Source organism: Fistularia commersonii, chromosome 17, assembly GCF_037954325.1.
Source record: "Fistularia commersonii isolate RoL2024-O1a breed Wild chromosome 17, RoL_Fcom_v1.0, whole genome shotgun sequence".
Lineage (NCBI taxonomy): Eukaryota > Metazoa > Chordata > Actinopteri > Syngnathiformes > Fistulariidae > Fistularia > Fistularia commersonii.
The window spans coordinates 2,352,714-2,367,807 of NC_141300.1; the positions used below are offsets into that span (position 1 = coordinate 2,352,714).

At 58.1% G+C, this 15,094-nt stretch overlaps 1 protein-coding gene across 1 annotated transcript in view; it reads left to right on the forward strand.

Annotated features, from left to right (window-relative positions):
• Window positions 1-15,094, forward strand: part of syt7a (synaptotagmin VIIa) — a 51,511-nt gene that overhangs the window by 21,116 nt on the left and 15,301 nt on the right. The window contains exons 2-7 of the mRNA XM_086163765.1: window positions 186-289; window positions 5,336-5,415; window positions 6,389-6,523; window positions 8,117-8,287; window positions 9,684-10,091; window positions 13,084-13,215. Coding sequence (XP_086019891.1) covers window positions 186-289; window positions 5,336-5,415; window positions 6,389-6,523; window positions 8,117-8,287; window positions 9,684-10,091; window positions 13,084-13,215 — 1,030 coding nt within the window. The remainder of the gene's footprint in view (window positions 1-185; window positions 290-5,335; window positions 5,416-6,388; window positions 6,524-8,116; window positions 8,288-9,683; window positions 10,092-13,083; window positions 13,216-15,094) is intronic.

The window sequence follows — 15,094 nt, forward strand, 5'->3', positions numbered from 1 at the left end:
CCCGCTTTTGACAAGATGATTTAGTGTGGCGTGAAATCAGCTTTCCTGAAAAAAAAAACCCCATCAGTTTTAGATGCAATAAGCAGAGGAGAAATTGCCATCACTCATGTTTTCTTTCCTTGTGTGTTTGTGTGTGTGTGTGTGTGTGTGTGTGTGTGTGTGTGGATGTGTGTGTGTGCGTACAGGCTCGGTGTCCCTCAGCGTGTTCCTGGTCTCCCTGGCGGTGACAGTGTGTGCGGTTTGGCTGGTGGCTCTCTGCGGCGTCTGCGGCTGGTGTCAACGCAAGCTGGTGAGTTCACACACACGCACACACACACACACATGCACACAAACGTGCGCACCTCGAAGAAGAAAGGCGGCGGTCACTCCCGTTCTTCACCTTCCTCCTCTGGTCTTCATCTCCAAGAGTGGAGTCGGGTCCATCCGTTGGGTGTGTGTCACCCTAATGGAGGGTGTGTCATTGTGCTGATGATCCATGAAATGTGATTGATTAAATTGCCACCGCCGCCGATTCTCTTTCCTTTCTTTTTAATTTGCGCGCCCTTTAAAAAGGAATTGATTCCTGATTGTGAGCCGGCGGCCGTGCCTGTCTTAAAGACCGAGCTGATCGGGACCGGATTACTGGTAAAGACACGTTCGTCAAGCCGTTTTTATCGCGGTAAACGCCGCCGTCCTCCGTTTCGATCGCCGTATCTATAATTTCCCACGCCCCCTGAACGCGCCGTCTAAATCCTCTTTTTTTTTTTTTTTGCCCCCTCCCCAAACGTCCGAGTGTTCTCTTTGACAGTGTCAGCTTTCATAAGGACAAACGTTTGCCCAGAGCGCCGTGTGTCAGCGGCTTGGGGTGCGGCGGCGGCGAGGGGCGGGGGGTCGGGCGGGGGCGAAGGGGGAGCACGGAAGCACGCCAGCTTCGGTTATGATTCATAGGCTAATAGACAAGACATTTTGAGTAAGTGTTGCTTTCGGTGTTCTAGCCTTGGCGGCCGACGGAGCGGCCTTTTTTTTTTTTTTACATTTTATTTCAAAAGTCCCGGTGTGCCGTCATCCCTTCCCCCCTCCCGTCTGCCCGGCGAGCTGCTTCCCCAGCGCACGCCGCCGCTCGTACGCAAACACGCTTCTCTTTCTTCTCGTGTTTGTTTTACCAGCCTCAGATGCTTCAACGGTCGTTATTATCTTGGCGGCGAACGAGCGAGCGCCCGTGTTTGTTCTCCCTTAAGTATCCGCAAGCGTTTCGGTGACTGCAGGAACCCTGCGATCCGCCGCCGCCGCCGTCGCCCTCGACTGGCAGCGACAACTCACTCCCAGCAGGTGGCTAACGCTAGTTAGCATACTAGCCGCTTCTGCAACTGAGATTGTGGGTAACGGCCGGGAATTGAACCGGCAAGCGTCTGAAATTGAATTGATTCGACCTCATTTCTGAGCCGCAAGCTGATTCTCGTGCTCTGAGTCTCCGAAATACGTCGCCATGGTTCCGGGTGGTTCTTTACGCTTCCCACGGAAAGTGGCTTTTACTCACACACACACACACACACACTCCTGGTGCGTGTGTGTGTGTGTGTGTGTGTGTGTGTGTGGACTGCGGGACTCCCGGTCGTCGTTGTGCTCCGGAGCCCCTTTCCTTATTTTCAGGTCCGGCCCCCCTCGGGACCACCTGTCACTCTCGCGTTCTCCCGGTTCGCTCTTCGCACCTGCCACTCCTCCTCCTCCTTAGCAATTTTCCAGCCTTCCTCACTGTTTTTTTTAAGCCTTCTGCGCTTCATCTTTCTCTCTCTCTCTCTCCTTCTGTTCACCACGGTAACCACCCTGAGCTCCCGTCTTCTCGCCTCGCCTGAAACCTCCTCGCCGGCCGCTGAATGATGCATGAGCCTCTTTTGATAGCTCCTCAGCAAAAGCCGAAGCAGCCCCGCCTCCTCCTCCGGCTTTGAGTTAGCCCGCATGTTAGGAGGACCTGCTGATTTACCCCCCGACGGACGGCGTCCACCAGCCATCTTCCGCTTGACCTCCGGAAACCGGTGGTTCTTCCGGCTTTTTTGGACGTTTTGCCCCGCGATGTTAGCAAAACAGATGCACCGTGTTGAAGTCGGCGGTTCGATTCCGACCCGGGGTTGAGCGTACATGTTCTGCACATGTTTGCATGAGGTTCTCCACATGCGGGACCTTCGCTGGCGACCAGTTAAGCCCCGCCTCCTGCGCGACGACAGCGGAGATAGGCCGCCGCGGTGTAGATAACGAACGAACGAACGAACGAATCTTTCACACGAATCCGCGGAATGAAGTGGGCCCGCGGAGAACGCTGTCGGTTTCCCGCATCGGGAAGGCGGTTCCAGCGATTTAGACGGATCCCAGCCCGGACAATAGGGAATTAAACGGGCCGGGAACAAGCTGACGCTTTGAGATATTGCCAGTTTATTGGTTTTGTTCTTCATCCGCGGCTCACAAAGGGATCGTTTGTCTAAATTCAACGTTCGAACGGCAGCCAGATCCGGCTCGCCGTACCTGTCGGGCGTCTGCCAACACCGTCTGTTGACTTTTCCGCTTCAGTTCGGTGCTAATCACACACTCCGGACGAGCCGCCGCATGATGGATGTCATGTTTCCTCAGCTGCGCTCGTGTCAACGCCACTTCCGTCACCCTGTCCCTGTACCGCGGCTCGAACCCGGTACCGGGACGTTTGCCGCCGCCCGCCCGCCCGCCCGCCCCGCCACGACTTTGCATCTCTCCGGGTTCCAAAGCCGCTTCCCGTGGAGTTTGTGTTTACTCAGATTGAGTGAAACCGGGTTGGATTCGGTTTGCGGAAGCTCATCCTGCTCAGATTAGCGCTCCACGGACCGCCGCTCCCACCGGAGGCATCGGAGCAGAACGCGACCGGACCTGCCGGTCAACACCGACCGCCATCGATAACGGCGGCTGCAGCGGCGCTCTGCTGAAAATAGCTACGGCCCTATTTTAAATGGGATGATACCACACTGTGTGCGGGTGTGAGTGTGTGTATGTGCGTGTGCGTGTGCGTGTGTGTGTGTGTGTGTGTGCGGGTCACTGGCCAAGAAATAACTTATCCGATCATGTTATCAAGAGTTAAATATTTATATGTAATCATTTATTCGTTATCTGTACTGCTAATGCGTGCCGGGCGAGAGGCGGAGCTTAGCCTGTCAATCACCTGACCGTTCCCTCTCTCATGAACACCGAAGGAGAATTTAAGTTCTTCACCGAACCTGCTGGCTGAGGAGAACTTTGAGGGAACCCAGAGTGGAGGAGAATGTGGAGAGAACCAAGACAGGAGAACGTGGAGAACCCGCTCATCTGCCCCGCTAACGAAGCTAGCGGCGTAACACCGCCTGTAAACCCTCTTCCAGTCTGGTGTTTGTCAAACAGAAGCTCTGACTCCGCCTCTCGGTCGCCTAGGAAACGGCCGGGGCTGGAACTCTTTGTTCTGCCGGCCGAAGAGCATCCCGAGGAACCCGCGCCGGCGTTCAACAAAGCTGGCGCGGGCCGATAAATTTGCGGCCTCGTATTTAAAGCTAATGAGACGTGATGAGCAGATATACAGTCCGGCGGACGTTCTCCGCCCGCGGCGCCTTAATGCGATGGCATTTCCAGCGAGAAGTAAACACTTCTCGCCTTATCAGGCTCCTCGCGTCGGTAAAATGTCGCAATAATACGGTTATGATCGTGTCGTGACGACGCCTCGGCTTCGGCTGCAAAACGCCAAGCGGGAGTACCGTCTTTGTATTTGACGGAAGGCTCTCGCTGCGACTGCCGCACTACGTCGAAGTTGTCCGATGATGAAGGTGAAGGCGACGGAGGCCTCGACCTGAGCTCCGGCGTTCGGACCGGGAAGACGAGAATACATCGGGGATCTGCTCTGGCAAGTTAGACAAGGACCTCCGTGGACTAGGATGTTTGCCGATCACGCTGGGAGCGAGTGGAGGAACATCTAGAGAGGTGGAGGTGCGACCTGGAAAGGAGGGGGTGGGAAGGTGGCTAATGGCTAAGGGGAACGGTGAGGCTACGTAGCGGTTCAACCGTCCAGTGCGCCGGAGAGAGTGGAGAAAAGGTGGAGAAATGTATGGACGCTTTTTTGGAGCTTCAGAGCTTCAGGAAGGTGAAGAAGATGGAGGTGAGAACAGCCATGTTGTCTGGAGAAACTGGAGGAGGCAAAGCTGGAAAATACCCTTTTGGGAGTGAGGACACAGCACATGTTCTGGAGATGAAATCAGACCAAGTAGGTTTGGACATTGACAGAGAAGATGTAAAGATCTGGGCAGAAGGATGCTGAGGCTGGATGGAGGGAAACAGGACAAGAGGATGCGGATGATTGTCTGCGGCGACCTCCGAAGGCAGCAGCCCGGGGGAGCAAAAGCAGACAGCGAGGGGGCGGGACATCACATCCGGCACGGCGCTATCGCCCGGACGGGACGAGATCGCTCGCCGGAATGAAATAAACGCCGCTCCCGAGCATTAGAAAAACAAAAACAGAGTGACAGGATTGATCTGCATCCCCGCCGACCGGAGCCACGGGGATCGGCTGCGCCGCTCGCGACACGGCTTAGCAACTGTCCCCCGAGGCGGCGGCTAGGATAACGCCCGGATGAGGGAATTACAGCTGGGAAATCCGGGGGCTGTCTGAAACCCGGGCGGACCAGACGCTACCCTGCGCCCGGCGAAGTACAAGCATACAAGTCCATTTTCAACACCCGCTTGTTGTCCCAGAGGCCCCCGAGGTGAACCGGATGAAGGGTTTTAGCCACCGATGGTGACTGATGTACTTCTCTTGTGTTCAGACACAGGACGCGGTGAAGTGCCGCGTTTTCCCGCATGTTCGTACCGCTCCTGTCCAATCAGGGTCTTAATCTCTCTGTAAAATCAGGCCCGTCCTCTGATTTTCATGTATTCCTGGAGCGATTACCGACGGTTAATTTAACCTTGTTCCGGACCTTCGGCGCCATTTTAATCAAGGTGTTCTTAATCGCCCCGAGATTGGAAAAATAATGGGCCAATCAGAGGTGATTAGGGAAACCTCCAAAACGGGCGTCCTCCGTGTCTTCCGGAGTTCGGGTTTTGTTGAAATCGCGTCCCGAAACGCGCGACAACCTCGGCCGCATAAAGTATCGGAATCAAGACGGAAGGGCAGAGGGGCTGAGGTGGCCTGAAGGTCACCTGGAGTTGGAAGGTGGCGGTGCAGCCTCATCTGAGGAGGCTCGCTAGGAAGTTCTCGCAGTAATGGTATATTACTGTTATATATATTATTATATTATATTATTTAATCACCGGCATCGGAGCTAACCTTCTGGCTCTCCTTTCTTTTGTTTTTCTGCGCTCCTCCCGCCTCCAGGGGAAGAGGAACAAGCCCGGGGTGGAGGCCGCCGACACTCCGGACTCGGCTCGCGGGCGAGGGGAGAAGAAAGCCATCAAGTAAGTGCCCCCACCCCTCCGTACCGCTAAGCGCTCTGGGTTGAACGGTGCGGCGGCGCGAGGAGGCCCGCCGCTCCCGAGGAGCACCTGCGCCAAGACGTCGAACGCGCGGAGGCGCTAAAGATTAGCATTATCTTACCTGCAGGGGCTTCTGGCTGGAGGAGCCTTATCTTAGGGGCCACCTAAGCCCCGCCTCCACGGCGCTCTAATCCGAACGAGCGCGACTCCTCGGGGCGCGACTGTCGTCGCCTAACATCTCTTGCAGGGCGCGGAAAGTAGACCGAGGCCTCTACCCGCCTCGTAGGTCGGCGCCCGAAGGCGTCGGCGTTGTCGCGTCGACGCACGGTAACGTTTTCCAGCCGATGCCTTCACTGACCTGCTCATCCCTTCTCTTCTGTAGCCTGTCGTTCTGCGCCGTCTCTGCCGGCGCTCCGATGGTCGGGGCGCCGGCGCCGGCTTTGTGAATGTATCTTGACTATTTGTGCCCTCCCGCCCTTAACACTCTTTGTAATTGTGCGTTGTTCTTCTTCTTTCGGCGCCGCAGCTCCGACCGCCGCTGTGTGACATCAGTGATTCTGCTCACCTTCTACTTTTGACTCTGTGTGATTTCTCTCCTCCGCCCTCCTCTTTTGCCTTGTATGTCATGCGTCCCGTGTTGTTTTTTTGTTTAACCTCCCGAACGCTCACGCTCATGGACCGGGGGGGGGGGGGGGGGGGGGGGGGGGGGTCGGGGGCGCCGCCTCCTCCCGCTCGACGCGTCCACCTCGGGGGGTGTTTCTCTCCCCCCCCCCCAAAAAAAAAAAAAAAAAAAAACAGCCTCTCCCCACTTCACGCCATTCCACGCAGCTGCACCGCCACCGGCCGCCGCCCCGTCACGCAATAAAAAAAAACAAAAAAAAAAAACGGTCGGTCGGCGCCGAAGGCCTCCCGCCGGTTGTCTTTTGCTCTGACCTGTCTCTCTCTCTGGCCCCAGCGATCTAGACAGAGACTTTTGGAATAACAATGACAGCAGCACAGTGCAGCAGAGGTGGAGCTCCTATCCGCCCAAGGAGTTCGTACTAAACATTTCTCCCTATGCCCCGTACGGAGATCCTCGCCTCACACTCAAGTGAGTCTTGGTCAAAGGCTGGTAAGAGACCCCACCCCCCCTTTTCCCTGAGCAGGGCTGTAAGGAGGCAGCCCCCCATTTCCTGACGGGCTTTCCCATTATCCCACGTAATAGCAACGGTAGTAGCGTCTCCAGACGGTGTCGCTACACCGGGCGAGGGTCGGGGGGGGAACAAACAAGCCCCGATGGTCGTAATGTGCGCGGCGAAAATGTCACGCCGCCGCGTTTGACGACTTCCCTCAGCTCCCTGCAGCCCTGCCAGCCTGACTAACTTCTGACCTCTAACCTCTCACCTCTCTCCCATGGAGCGTTACCATGGAGACGGACAACCCTCGTAAGCCTTCCTCCCTTAGAGGCCCGTGCTCTCCGCCTGCCGTCCTCCGCCCCGCACGAGCCGAGGGTTTCGTCGTGGAGGGTTGACCGTTGCGGCTCGCTCGCCCGTGGCTCCGCCCCCCCTCCGATCGCGCCGCACTCGCACCTCGCCGCTCACGCCGCACCCATCGCAAGGGTTTTTTTTTTTTTTTCTTTCGCTCAATGAAGGTAAAATCTCTCAAGCAAGCAAGGTCACGCTGACCCAACACCACCATCACCACCCGCACAGGCTTAGCCGTCTCATATCTGGTCACCTTTAATGGACTCGGCGTGTTAAATCGCCCGGGAAAAGGAGGCGATCGGAGCGATTTCACCCCCAAACAGGACGCCGCGAGATCACTCCCTCCTCCGGCCCGACCCCGGGGTCAGACCCCATCGCTCAATTTTGGCGCTATTGTTAACGGAGGAGGGGTTTAATACCGCCGGCGGTAATGGCCGCCGCTCGTTTTTCACCGCCTCATCGACAGAACACCGCCGCGCCGTCGCTCTGCGTTTGAACGCCATGATTCATGGCCCCATTGATCTTCAAGCTCCTACTTTTAATTTGGAGTAGGACCTTGCCCCCCCCCCCCCCCCCCCCCCCGTCCAACCTCGTGTGTTGACCACCAAGCCTGCGCGTGATTGATGGCTCGTCTACATGCGCTATCAGGTCAATTGGTCCGGATTAAATGTGAAAAGTGAAAAAACCTCCTCCGATGCATATTCATGGCGGCCGTGTCACCAGAGGGCGCCGCCGTGCTTCCTCCGCCGATCCTCAGGTGTTCCTCGTCTGGACGTCGGTGCGGATCTCCTCGACCTCCGACGTCGATGGGTTGCTCGCCGAGCCAAAAACCGAGAGTGTAAGCGGCCGGCGTCCACGCGCTGTGCAGCTGCAGGATCCGTCCTCCAGGACGCCTCTGTTTTTTTTTTTGTTTTTTTTTGCACCCTCCACAGGCTCGCCGTGACACACTCCACCCCCTCCTCCTCCTCCTCCTCCTCCTCCTCTCCCGCCGCCCCGTGACTCCGGACCTTTGCATCCGCCTGCTTCTCACTCGGCTTGGGAGGACAAAAAAAAAAAAAAAAAAAAAAAAAATCCCGCCCCGTCGCGGTGCTGTTCTACCTCTCCTCCTCAGCCACGTGGTCGCTCAATCTCTTCTCCTATGTGTTTGTGTGTGTGTCTTTCTCACACTCCTTGGTCTTCTGCCTGCCGTCACCACCCCCTCCTCCCCGTCTCCCTGGTAGCGGGGCGGTGTCGGGGGGTCAGAAGGGGGCGGCGACGGGGCACGGGGATGATGAAGGGGGGGGTCCTTATCGCAGCGACAGCGCGAGGAGCGTGGCGGGAGACGCGGCCCGGCCCGGGAGGTGGCAGACGGTCCAGGGCCACGCGCAGGCCGGAGGACCCAGACCCAGCAAGTGAGTCCAGACGTGGGCGGGACTGGCACACCTGTCAATCGAGGCAGTCCACACACACACACACACACACATACAGACGCCACCTCATTTTCAGTCCTTTGTGCCGCCTCCCTTTCATTCCTCAGCACCTTCCCTCTCTCCTTCCACACCTCCTGCATGTCATTTCTTCTTCTGCAACACATTTGCTCCCTCCTCCTCCTCCTCCTCCTTCTTCGCTCATCTTTCTCTTTTGCCCCCCTCTCTCTATAATTGGATTCTATTTCCAGGCCTCTATAAGTGTCTCCTGTGTTTGTGTCTCGCACCCCATCTTCTCCTTCACCGTCACCCTCCCCTGCTATCGCTCCCTCCATCTTTTAGTTTCCTGCTAACCCCCGCCCGCCCGCCCGCCCGCCCGCCCGCCGCCACCGCCCTTTTCTTTTTTTTTTAATCTTTTATTTATGTGAGCGTTGTGATTTATGGCTGGCAGGAAAGCGAACTGGCTAAATGATGTCGGGCGGAGCGGCGCGAGGGTGGGGGTAAAAAAAAACTGCGCCCGGCCGATAGGGAACGGCTGACCCAATTCCGGTCGTCTGGGTGACACAGCCGGCTGAGAGGTGGAGAATATATTTAGTGAGTTGGAGAAACCTTGACAGGCGGCGTTGGCGGCGGCGGCGGCGGCGTGGAGATGTCTAAACTGGGAGCGGCTAGGTGTAAGTCCTGATGTGGCCGAGGCGGGTGGAGTCTTCGACGGCGGGCGGGGGGGCTAATTAACGGCGGGCGAGCGGGAGGGAGGGAGGGAGGATGTGGTTGGCTGGCGGCTGCTCTCCGGAGACGTGGCGTGTATTTAAAGGAGGGAAAAGGCAGGAGGAGAAGATCTGGGAGATGGAGATGTTTCTGCAGGAGTAGAGATGGGGATCTCACGCCGCGTCAGGAGGCCCTTACCGGGGCGGCCGGGCGCCGGGAGGACCGTCGGCCGCCCGCCTCCGGCCCGGCCGGCGCCTCCGCGCAGACAACCCGCCAGGCCGCACGGGGCCGTCCAGCAGGGGGCGCCCTGCTGCACGCCGCCGCCGCCGCCGCCGTGCGACTCGCACGCGACGCACGCCGACCGCTCGGCCTGCACCTTCTACTGCTACTTCTGCTACTGCTGTTACTGCTGCTGCCTCACGGTACTCTCCCTCTGTCTCCTCCTCCTCCTGTCCCCGACCCCCTCCACCTCCAACGCCACCCTGCCTCCGTCCACTTCCTGTCCGGGCCGACTCTCCTGTATCTCTCCGAACATCGACCTGCCCTACTTTGCCGTCGTCCACGGCTCCGCCGCCCCCGACCGCCCCGCCGCGGCGCCCCCGCGGCGCCCCCTGCTGTGCCGGCCCTGGCCTTCCTCGCGCTCCCTGTCCTCCCTGCTCCTCTGCCCCCCCAGCTTCGGGGATCCGGTCCTGTCCTACGCCTCCACCCTGGAGCACCTCCCCAGCGGGCCGGCGCGGCCCCGGACGCTGCTCCGCCAGCAGAGCCTCCAGCAGCCGCTCATCCAGCCGCCGGGCCCCGGCCTGGGAAACCCGCCCACCACCTCCCAGAGCCTGGGGCAGCTGCACACGGCGCCCGGCGGGGGCGGGGGTCCGGGGAAGGCGGAGGGCGGCGGCGGCGGCGGCGAGGGTAGGGGTTCGGGTACGAGAGGCGGCCCGCGTGGGTCGCGGGGCAGCCCCGCGGGAGCCGGCGCCTCCCGCTATCGGGGAGGAAGTTCGGGAGGGCGCTCGCGCGCGAACCCGGGCAGCTGGGAGTACATGATGGACCAGATCCGGAACCGAGGCCTGGACGTCAAATCCTTCCTGTGAGTCCCTCGCCGGTCCGTGCATCCTCACACGCCTGCCGCCGCCCCGCCGCCGCTCGCGCACCTGTTAGCCGCTGTGGTATTTAGCGCTCAGGTGCTAACCGATGTGTGTCTTCACCGTCTGATTTCCATCTCATATCCAGTGGAAGGATATTACATCTGTCAATCAAAACACACAGCCTGGGCGCATACACACACACACACCTACGTGTGTGTGTGTGTGTGCGCGCGTGTGTGTGTGTGCTGTGTGAAATTGTGCATCGAGAGAAAAACTTTACCAATTACCCGCCCCCCTCGTTTAAGCTAATCCCGTTGAGTAGCACTGTGTTTATATTTGGATGCTACCCGCAGCTACGGCTATGCTAATGCGGGATGCATAGGATGAATGCTAATGAGCCGTAGGTTGACATATTTGAAAAATCTGTAATATAAATGTTAATCGGGGTGGATGGGACGCGGCGCTGTGTGGGAGGCAGATCCAGATGTAATTCTACAGAGAGACTATCGATCACGCCGTTAACCGTCGGAGGTGTTTGTTTGTCTCGTCTGAGGCGGGAGGAGGCGGGATCGCCGTCTGAAAATCGGATCTTTGATTACAACTTAATCCCGATTAATTAATACGCGCGTTTTTTTTCATTTAAAAAATGGAAATGATTCAAGGTCCCATCGTTCGTCTCTCTGGCGCTGTACGGGAACTAGCCGTCGCGACCTGAAGCACTTCCTGTTTAAACCGCCGCTTCACAGGGCGCAACTCCAGACGAGCGGCGTCGCCCGCCTCCCGAAAAAAAAGAAAAAATTGGCGAGGAAGTTGCGCCATATTGCGGTCTATTCTTATCCCGCTCTGTAATAAATCGCTCCCGGTTTGCGCCGCACGCTCCGCTAAGCAGTGACATCTGTCCGGACGGCGCTCATGACTTTACCACACTCGCGAGGAAGCGGTGCGCACGTAGACGCTTCAGACCTGAAGCCCCTCGCGTTAGCAGCTGTCCTCCATGTGCGCGCGTGTGTGTGTGTGTGTGTGCGTGTGTGTCACCCTCCATCAGAACAGGAACGAGGGTTAAGCGTCTGCAGCATTGATCTTGTGTCACCAGCACCATTACTCCCACGACATATTGTCTCCATGAGGAGGAGGAGGAGGAAGGCCAGCGCCGCCGTACGTGTGTTTAATGTCCCTTTACAGCGAAAGTGTGTCAACGCCTCTCCGGGTGTCGGAGTGTGACACAGCTGGATCGGCGCCACCGGCTAGCCGAGCGTTAGCCGCGTAGCACGTGGCGCCGCCAAGGTCGTGGAGAACATCCCCGCCCGCGATGATCGGTTGTCACGCCGGCGGAGGCCCCTCACCGCCGCAATCGTTGCGCTTCCCGCCGTGCGCCCCCCCCCCGTTCACACACGCACACACACACACACACACCTATGATTGACGACGTAGCGCGCCCGTTATAGACGTGAGTCATCGCTCAAGCCGGCTAATTTCATTCCCGGCCAAATTCTTCAATTTGCGTGAATCACCGCTGAGCGGAGGCGCTGATGTCACCGCCGCCGCCGCCGTTTGACCGAGCGACTCTCCCGGGCGGCGGCGCCGCCGCGGGATAATTCTCCCTGGCTCGTATCTAACACCCCCCCCCCCCCCCACCCAGGCACCCCCGACTCCTAAATGCTCGGCGCATTGATTTAAGTGTTCCACCAATATCCCTAAGTGTAAATGCCCTTATCTTACAAAGTGATGAGAGGACGGCGATCAATAACCGTTGGGTCAATGCGAGCGCGGCGTCTTCTGCGCTCAGCCGCCGGTGATTCCCCCGTCGGGGGTGCGTTGACCCCCTTCCCCAGGGGACGGGATGGGAATGGGAATTATAATGTACCGTAATAGTTTGAATTGCGATAAACAACATCACGCCGCCGCTGCTGCGAACTAGCAAACATCCGCTTAACCTTCTCCAGGCGGATGTTGCGGATTTGCGACGGCCAAATATCAGATTTTTCCTGCAACTACGACTTAATTTGAGCCTGAGAGGGTTAAAACGCCAGTTCCCTCCCTTCTTGCCCCCGTCCTAAAAAAGAAAGAGGGATTGCTTTCAAACTGTGGCTAAAGGTTATTGATGATGAGCTGCGGAGAAAGTGACGACAGCTGCTCCGGGTGCAGATATTCTGCACGCGCCCCAATGACAACCCGAGAAATCCCGCCTCCCGACGCCCTTAGAATTTGTCCCTCTTTCATGGCCAAGCGTCGATTATTACAGTTTCCCGTCCCCTCACCTGAACGCGTCGGCGAAGGTAAATGACGAGGCGGGGTTCGCGGCGGTCCGATTTGGTTATTATTATCCCCTCCCGACTCCAGGCTGCCGCCGCCATATTTTCCCCAGCTGGAGTTATTGTGCCTCCGTCAGGCTTAAGCTATAGAGCCGTGTGTGTGTGTGTGTGTGTGTGACAGTCGGGAGGAAGCAGCTGCTTTAAAGCGAGGGATCGGGATGACGGCTGGAGGTGGGGGCGGAGGTGGAGATTTGGGGAGCGAAGTGTAGCTTAAAACGGAGGAGATGAAAGTGGCGGCGGGAGTGCGAGAGCGGTGACCCAGAAAACGGCGTCGCCCTCCGACCACCTCCAGACTGAGTGTCACTCAAATAGAAAGCAATTAGTCCAGATCTCCTTAATGACCCTTAATTCAATCTTAAATCTGGAGGAAGCGTGTGTGTGTGTGTGTGTGTGTGTGTGTGTGCGCCCGCCGTACACCTTGCCGCCGCACATCCCGCCCGTTCACCGATCACCCCCGTTTTTCCCTTAATTGCTCGCCGCCTTCCGGGGCGGGGTCGGCCCGTCGCCGCCTTCCTCACCCCGCCGAAACGGTCTGGGTTTCCTGCCGCGCCGCCTTCTCAAAATGACCTGTCTTTTCTCCTCCGTGTTCAAACTTCTCCGTCCTCCCTCTTTCTCTTTCTCTTTCGCCCGTTTCTGTCTTTTTCACCTGACTTTTTGTGTGTTTGCTCACGGGGGGAGCCAGCGAAGGGAAGCTGGTGGTCCTGGCTCTGGCCATCGGTGTGGCCGAGCAAGATGACTTTGCCAATATCCCCGACCTGCAGGAAACAGCGCAGGCGGCGCCGCCGGCCAATCCGGAGCCCTCTCTTGAAAAGAGGTACCAGAGAGTGACACGAGAGCGTTTGCAGAGTGAGAGAGTGAGAGAGAGCGAGCGAGCGAGGGAGGGTGTGAATGGCGACGCTGAAGGGGAAAAGGGATGATTTCGTCCGGGCGGGCGGGCGGGTTTTCGGCTTTCCGGCGTTTGAATCGTCGCACGGCGACCCGCCGCCACGTCGGAAGAGGAAACCGAAGCCCGCGCTCCGCCCCTGGGAAAATCTAAGCCAATCCAACGTCTCGATAATCACCATCCGCGGCGTCTATTTGTTTGCCTTCCTCGCCCCCCCCGCCGCAGGTTTTCTCTCGTATTCCCGCGCTTTTATCATGTCTTTTTCAACACCTCCACCTCCTCCACCCTTCCGCTCATTAGCTCCCTTCAATCACCCTCTGAGAGGCCCGCCGCCGCCGCCGCCGCCGCCCGGAGAGCCTCCTCATTATTCCACAACATGTTAGTCACTTACATAAATACGCCGCTAAAAATAGAGCCCTTCCCTCGCGCCGCCACCTGACAGACTACGAGCCCAAAAAGAAAAAAAAAAAAAAAAACGTCTCTACTCGTCTGTGAGGATCCTCCCCCCTTTCCTTCCCCCGCCGCCGTAATTGGTATCGCATTCTGTTTAGGATGGAGGAGGAGGAGGAGGAGGGTGACGCCGAGCCAAAGTCTCTGGGAATCGGCCGTCCAATTAGCCGATTTTTAACCCCGCTCGGACAAATTCGTAGATCCGTGTTGGGCTCCACGGAGGAGGAGGGGGGCCGGATTCATCCGTCACGCCCATTTTTCCCCCTTTGCCAAGTGTTTCATCAATTTAATACTTGATTTTATATCCGCGGCTCCATTACCGCTCAGATGGTGACTGTTTTGTTATCGCCGGCGGGCAGCCGCGCTCCAAGGACGCGCCACGGAACCACTTTGGTGATTCTCAAACCGAATCAAAGAGGACCGGTATTGTCGTAGAGGAATTTATTACACGAAACTGGGATCCTCGGGTTGTTCTCCGCCCCCGTCGGTCATGTGACCCCCCCCCCCCCCCCCCGGCTCTAAATTCAATCCAGGACGTCCAAATAAGCATGACGCGTCTTTTGTGATGCGGGATTACCGCCAAAGTGGTAATTTCACGCCGCTGTCATTTGCGCCCCGTATCTCATTATGCACTCACCTGGATGTATTCTAGCCCATAATAACCCCCGCCCACCAGTTCCCTAGTCATAGGCCCCGGTCCGGGAGAGCCCGCCACCGTTGATGACGGGCAAGCGGCGCTTTCGGAATTAACCCGAAGTCCATTGTGATGCGTGGCGGCAGTGGGACGGCGAGCAGCTCGCCACTCCTGAAGTACTAATGTAACGCCCCCCCCTCGCCTCATGTTGTTTTCCGTGATAAATTACAAACCCAAACGCTCGATGAATAATTTAGCCCGGCTCTAATTGGATGCTAAATATATCCTGAGCGGCAGCGGCTGCTGCCCGTCGCTGTGCTGCGGTGGCCAGGTGACGGCTCGTCGGGAGTTTACGGCTCCCCGCGGCGGCGCCGATGGCATCAATCACGCCGTACCGCTACTTCCCTTTAGCTCGGAGAAAAGTCAGCCGCTTCACGCCTCATCCGGACACGTGTCTTTGCGTCGGCGCTTGCAAGCATACAAGTGTCGTCCCAAGCCTCTGTGAGGCCGGCGGTGGATCTCCAGCTCCGTCGTTGCACGTGCTCCCGGCGAGGCGGCCCGGAGCCGCGGGCTTCGAGTGTTCGCCGCTCGCGGCGGACCACATTAGCGGAGGGGCGAGCGGTGGGAGGCGTGAAGTAGATGTACTCGAGTACTTCACGACTGCAGCTTTCCAGCGCGGCGTGATTCCGCCAGCCCTCCGAGGCAGCAGGGGAGGGGGGGAGACGT